The sequence below is a fragment of the Hydractinia symbiolongicarpus genome, chromosome 12, assembly GCF_029227915.1.
Source record: "Hydractinia symbiolongicarpus strain clone_291-10 chromosome 12, HSymV2.1, whole genome shotgun sequence".
Lineage (NCBI taxonomy): Eukaryota > Metazoa > Cnidaria > Hydrozoa > Anthoathecata > Hydractiniidae > Hydractinia > Hydractinia symbiolongicarpus.
The window spans coordinates 17,555,402-17,562,902 of NC_079886.1; the positions used below are offsets into that span (position 1 = coordinate 17,555,402).

A 7,501-nucleotide genomic window follows, 5' to 3' on the forward strand; every position below is an offset into this window, starting at 1 on the left:
CACCAACAGTGGTGATTGATGATTATTTCACTTATATAACTAGTATATATGTATAGCATAAAACAAATATATTCACGGCTTAATACAAAGCAAGCCAAAAGCATATCTTGTTACTTTGTTTGTTAGTTACTGCTCCACATTTACTACTTTAAATAAGCCTTGCAATAACTGTTAGACATCACTTGTGAGAGTGTATATTTTGCTTTAAGGCTGAAAACTATATACAAAAAAAGGACACTCAATCACAGGTGCAAGGAGTAAACAAAACAAAGCAAGTCGTGAAACTATAGTTATATACATTATGAACAAGCCTTGAATATTCGTCAGACATCAACCATGAAGGACTGAACTTTCTGCAGGCTTGTTCATATGTATGAACAGAAAAAAAAAGTAACAAAACGTAACAAAATGCAATGCTAACCAGTAACATGCATATGCACTGCAAGACTTGAAATAACTGATCTTTCTGTGTATCTATAACTTCCAGTTCATATCTAGCAACCATATAGAATGTACTACATATGTGGTGTACAATAGGTAATTTCAAAGCTTGCAGTGCATCGAAATTTAAAAGCAATGTTTATATTTAAAGTTTAGAAGTCAGTGACAACATTACGGTGATTAACAGAAATCACAGATTTTTCATCCAACAGCAAAACCTTGCATACTTGGTCTTCATCGTCAACTTCAACACTTTCCCTTTTCGCTAGGAGATATTGGTTAAGCTGAGTGCTATACATAACCACTTTTTGTCCTTCATTCGTTATTAACTGGATCGTAACATTTGATGACAACGAAGAAAATTTTGTACTATTTTTACTTTTGGCGCAACGAAAAAAATCTTGTCCAAGCGTAGATTCTTCAATTTGAGTAAAACAACGAGGACATTTATATACCTTCTGGCTGATTGAAACACTTTTTATGGGAAAATGCAAGGACTTCTTTAGCTGATATGGTGGAGACGATTGTTTTATTGCATTACCTTTCGTCCAGGGCAAGATCAATGATTCGCTGGTTGTAGTGAGAACAGTTTCAACAGGGGTTGAATTTAACTCCCGTACGGAAAGATTTTGTAATTCATAGGTACCACTCGTGCTCAGCTGATTTGCGATTTCATTCCAAAAGGAAACCAAAACAATCCCACTGTCATCGTTAACGAATGTATCAGTTCTTTTTGCAGACGAATCCATAGTTGAAATAGCCACATTATCAATGTCAATATATCCTATTATAGTAACCATCTGTTTATCATAACCACTATCAAGCACAGTTTTGATTTTTTGACGTTTGGCAACATCCTTTTTGATGTTTTTGTGAGCGAAACCAGCTTTACACTCCTCCAATCTGGTGTTTCTATTGACTTCAATGTCCTGGAGGCTGTTATCTTTCCAGTTCGCTTTGCGTTTATAATTAACCAACTTTACGGGACTCTTCGATTCAGCTGCTTTTTCTATCTTATCCCTCAAATCCATTCGAAATGACACACCACGGTGAACAGTTTCATCAGTTTGGACAGTAAAATTGTAATAACCAACACTGCTATTTCTTGCCTTTTTGACTGGACTGAGATCATGGAGGTAACATGTCAAGGCACCTGAATTTAAGAAGAAAAAGGTAACTGAGTCACTGGTTCCAAATTTGGGAAAAAGTCAAGCTGATTTTTACTAACACCTTTTATAATATACTTCATCCTAGGAAATTAACATCCTTAAACCCCCTTGTTAAAGTTTTTGTTTTTGCAAAGTTTTCTAAAAGCATATTCTTAGGAAAAAAAACAATCGAAGCAAGGTAAAAACTAAGCAGCTAAAATCTATCAGAAATAAACTAAAAAAGTAGTAATGACATACGTCATTTTTAAGAACTCGTGTGGAGGAGCAAAACACGTGGGTGGTGGCGTGAGGTAATTTGAACAGGTTTTTTTTGGTAAAAACAATAGTCTTGTAATATGGGAAATTTATAATAAAATCAAAAAGGATTAAACGTACCGTCGCTCGAACTGCTGGAGGAGGAGTCTTTACTACTGGAGGAGGAGTCTTTACTACTGGAGGAGGAGTCTTTACTACTGGAGGAGGAGTCTTTTGCCCCTCTTTTCCCACTTTGACTGCTTTTCTTGCTGGAGTCCATTTTTGAAAGGGTAAAAACGTGGCACAGAGCCAGCAATCTGGCTACTTCGTCGAGGGGTGTAGAGAATGCAATGAAGGGGGCAGTGTGAGAAGGTATGGAGAAATGTTTTTAAAAAAACGAATATCCATGGCCTGATTTTATAAAAATGGAATGAGAATTAAATAATAAAATAACTTTCTGATGACATTTTTTTGTAAAACAGTATTTTTTTTTCGTAAAGAATTGATCAGTGCAAATATCTAATTAAATAAGTAACACCCTGTTATAGTTATGTGACTGCGGAACCACGCCCTGAGATGGCCCAGCGGAAAACAAGGGCGAGACTGTAGATAACGAGTGAAATTTCGAGAGAAAAAGCCCTGGGGAAGAGGTTGGTCTTTAATGGGATAAAACTTCGCGGATGAACTCTTCTGCGAAATTTAAATATTTCGCGGGGATTTAATTTCGCGGATAAATTATCCATAAATATTTCGCGAGGATTTAATTTCGCGTTTTATGAAGTTTTACTTTAGTAGCATTTTTTCTCATTCGAAAAGCCCTGTTTGTTGTTTTCCAATGAAATAACACTATCTTTTTAGATCGTACAGCAAATTAAAACTTTGGTGACGCTAAATTTCGCAGATGGTCCCTTCTTCTTGCATTTTTGAAAGGATAAAATTTCGCGTAATTTGCCGAATAAAGCCAAAATCTCAATGAAATTGAATTACCGCGAAATTTGATCTCATTAAAGTATTATTAAACCTGCCTCTAGCTCCCAGGATTTTTTTGTCTCGCGCGAAGAACCAGCTTTATATCCATGCGTATGGGAGAGACGGAAATCTTTGACTAGGAATATTATTGTATTGTGTCTGAAATCAATCCATTGCGAGGCATCCCGTTTCATAATAGCTTTCCAGGGTTCTTTAGTGACATGAGTATTATTATCTTATCTTAAGGGCATAAGTTTTAGCGGACATTAAATTGTTCCGGTTTTGCCCCCAAATCGCTAAAATAAGATCCGTAAAGTACAGTCTGGAATGGCTGGCAGTCGCAAATATAAATTCGCCACTAAATTAATCCCGAAAAATATTAATTTTAAAATAAGCCAATCAAATTTTCCTCAATAAAGCCAGAACAAAAACACCCTCCAACGTTCTGACTTTGAGCAGCTATTTTATGATCTTTCTACAAGTTACTCAACACTTAGCCTTTTTATGGAAAAAGAATATTAGTAATCGCAAGGCAAGGCTAAATTATTTTTTTGAATGTATAGAGTAGAATCGATTATTCGTGAATATAAACGCTCTAATATATTAATCTTACAGGTGAATTCTAATTCTAATTCTAAACGCCTTATCCGCATACAGACACTGGCGTCTATCCATGATTCTAGGGTATTTATGGCAACTGTCATTATCTACATCAAATCAGGTGAAGGGATCAAAACACGTGTTGTGCGGATTTTAGCTTTCATAGATTTAACAAAAGAAAACGCAATTACAATTGTTCATAGGTTTTCGTAAGAATAAAATGTAAACATGAAAATAAAACAGTGAGAACAGACTCCTTGCCGATTCCTTTCTCTTGCATTTCCTTGAGCTTTAATTGAATTTGGCATAGGAAAAAATGCCGGACAAAACAGTCTGATTTCCAGTAAATAGATTATATGGAAGTAGTGTATGCTTTATATTTTACTCCCGAGTACGTTTATTTTGTATAAAATTGCTGCGGTAAATTTCTCTTTTCATCAACTCACGAAATAAAACGAAGCGTTGTCGTCTTAATGACATCATCTACTATAATAAATATCACATAGACCTTCTTCACCAGGTATCAATGAAACAATACACAAACCACTTGGCAGGTAAAATTATGAAGATGGTGGCTTCGTTTAGCTATCACACAGAGCTGGAATACTTGTTTTTGTATTATTGATTAATCATATCTTTAACTCTAAAAAAGTAAAAGCAATCGTTTTTAAACTTATTTTGATAAATTATTCAACAAACGAGAAAAAGAGAATATATACGCATATACGCATATCCGGGGGTGAGATATAAACAAAAGAAGCAAATAATAAAGATTTGAGGGATTCCAAATTGAAAACAATGGGTTCATATAGGCTTTTGAAAAAGCTGTTTTTGTTCCCAAGTTCTCTGGGCTGACAGGGCTATAACTTCTGATTGAAACATCGTAATCTGCCGAAATTTTATATAATTCGTTCACTAGCTTTTTGTCTTGGCCTTATAATAATTTATTAAGAAAATGGGTGTCATTACAAATTTTTTTATAACCTATACAAAACACATACCTGTATTTTGCAAACTACATAAACTTTAAACTAAGCTATATTAAGAGCGGAAACAGCTTTTTCAAAATTTTCATTGTTTTCAAAGCCATTTCATTAAAAGTATTTTCCAAAATCAACTTTTTGACAAAAATGTGGTATTTTAAAGGAATAAATTGTTGGGAGAAAAAATTTTGTGAATCGAAATTTTGGGATTTTTTATATTTCGCGAATTGGAGAAGTATATGGTATACTTACAGGAAACATTGCTTTGTGTAAGGTATGGTTATCCAATGACAACATTGTGTAGGTATATCCATATAACAAAATCTTTTAATTCGAAACAGCACTTTCAATTTGACAATTTCAACAGTTTCAATTTGAAAACCAGCAACATTTATTTTAAAGTGGATTTCAGTTTTAAGTTTCGTCATCCAATTCTTTGAGATACGTGAGTTAAAAGTCTATTGCCATTTCGAAGTGAATGTTATTATTATTTCAATTGTCTATTAGATTTGTATATCGTTGGAGAATTTCTACAAAGATTTTCTAATAACATTCAAATACATATACTAAAAAGCAATTTAATATAAGGAGCATCCACAAAGTATATACGCAAAAAAAACCCTCCCCCCATAGTACGCAGAAAATAATAGAAGTGATGTCATTCAAACAATAGATGTACGCATTTATCAGATCCCCTCCCCACTTAGATGCGTACGTACTAAATGGATGGTCCCACAGTGCAACTCCCTCTCAATAACCCAAATACTCCTTCAGAGTTCTAGTTATCGAGAGTTTTATAAACGAAAAATACATAATTATTGTAAAAACAATTAGAAGGTTTATTACTTATTTTAAATTAGAAAGAGAATAAACATTACAATGAACTATACAGTATCACAAAATAAAATCAACATTAGCATTATTTTTATCAATGCCATGCATATCTCTACACATATAAAGTAAGTAGCCTCTCATTGTAGGTGGTGGTAAAACAAAAAAGTGCTTTGAAATCAATGTCTCAAAAAGTGTTGAGCAGACACTCACTCTTATTTCCCCAATCACATCATATTATTAATTTATTTCGAATCCTTACTTGACTACTTCAGGGCTTATTAAAATAACAGGACGTCATCACTGTAGAGAAAAGACTTTTCAGAGCATTTCACTTTTCAGAGCATTTCTAAAAAGGCGAGGCCATCTTGTGGACTAAAAATGCTCTGAAAAGCCTCTTCTTTGCAGTGACAACCGCCCGTTATTTTAAGCCCTATGTAATTGTCAGTGCAAAACCTAAACTCAAAACCACCATCCCACAACACCCTCCCCCAGAATCTTGTAAATTTATTTATTTCTAAGACAAATTGTAATGGCCTCATGGTCAGTAAAGAACAAACTTTTTACACTCACATAAACAAGAAACTGTTCTAATAACGATTTTTTTATGTATACATGATCTAGTATCGACCCCCCTAAATGCGTTGGTTCTGAAACAACCTGTTCATAACCATTAAGCGTTTGTTCTAGCAGTGCATTTGGTTTTAGATTAAAATCACCTACAACAATATCAATGTTCATAGACACAGAAAGGTAGCCTAGAGTTTCTAAAAATTGTCCAACTAGCATATCTTTTTTTTTGTACAATAACAATATTTTAATTTTCAATGGAAGATTATGGCTATTTAAAACTTCTAAAACAGAAAAACCATTAATTTTGAAATGATCTAGTAATTCAACTTTGTTTTTGTAATACATTGCTAAGCTAGAAAATCTGTGTTCATTATCATTATTACACGTCAATTTAAAACCATCAATCATGATATCTGTTAAATTTTCAGTATTTGTCAGTTGCGTTTCAGTGCAGAGAATAATATCACTAGATGAAAGTGTTTTATCACAAGATAAATCTTTGCAATGCTTACGCAATGATCTTACATTACAAACAACTAAAGACAATATGCTATGTTCGGATTCCTTTGCCACCAAATCTGTTGTAAAACTTAAACTTTGATTTTCTCTTAAATACTGATATTCTTTTTTAGCTTTGTCGTCAACATTGATGGCACTGGACTTGAACACCCCTATTAAGTGGAGCCCTTGCAAAGACGTTACACGGCTGAGAGCTACATACATCTGTCCATTATTGAATGATCTCTGTTTCAGCAAATTAAAACTAATGACAACCTCTTGTAAACTTAGGCCTTGAACTTTGTGTACAGTACAAGCCCATGATAACATTAAAGGAAATTGGATACGTTTAATGACCGGAGAGGAAAGTTTTTTCTCGTTTGTTCTTATTTCGGTAGTCACTCGATCAATTGGTACTGCATTTAATTGTTGTGCAAGTCTGTCTGAACGTATTTTATTTGTTCCAACATTTAGATTGTCAAATTCAACATAAATGGTTTTAATTGAATCATTTTGCGCTACAACATGGACTATTGTACCAATTTGACCATTTATTAGCTTATCAGGAATGTCAATATTAGATGTAAACATTGCCTTAGCACCTATCTTTAAAGATAACTGGAAAGCTAATCCACCAGTTCTTGATTGGCTTAAGTTTTGAATTCTTTCATAAACATGAGAAGGGACTTCTTTCGGAACTTGATCAAGGGCATCTATTGTTATCAAAGCGCTGTTTAAACTATTTAACAATCTTACATTATGAACTCTAGCTGGCTCATTTTCTGCATAAATATGCAATGCATTTATTGGGTAGTGTTTACTACTTTCATCAATGAATCGTGAACGGATGAGATGTTCATCCTGTGAAGATAGAGTTCCTAGCCTAACATTATTTAGTAGGTCAATTAGAACAGTATCACCCCGTTGTCTCATAACTTCAGTCAATTCACACATCTGAAAGTTTCGCCATAGTGGATAAATGTTATACAATTCATCGCTGAATTCTGCATAAATTGGTTTTTGCATTACGGGGGGTAATTGATGCAAATCACCCACTAAAATTATTGTTAAGCCAGCAAATGGTTTTGAAAAATCAGAAACACATCTAAATATTTCTATTAACCTTTGATGCACATACAACAGTAACTTATTGGATACCATAGATATTTCATCAATAATGATACCTTTAACATCTGATAGCTC

The 7,501-nt window shown here is 33.8% G+C and overlaps 1 protein-coding gene across 1 annotated transcript; it reads right to left on the minus strand.

The window, feature by feature from the left end:
• Window positions 1-593: 593 nt before the first annotated feature.
• On the minus strand, window positions 594-2,124 carry LOC130621330 (uncharacterized). The gene is made up of 2 exons (XM_057436626.1): window positions 1,986-2,124; window positions 594-1,594 (listed from the first exon to the last, which is right to left on the minus strand). The coding sequence occupies exons 1-2, from the start codon at window positions 2,122-2,124 to the stop codon at window positions 594-596; spliced, it is 1,140 nt and encodes a 379-aa protein (XP_057292609.1).
• Window positions 2,125-7,501: the final 5,377 nt, after the last annotated feature.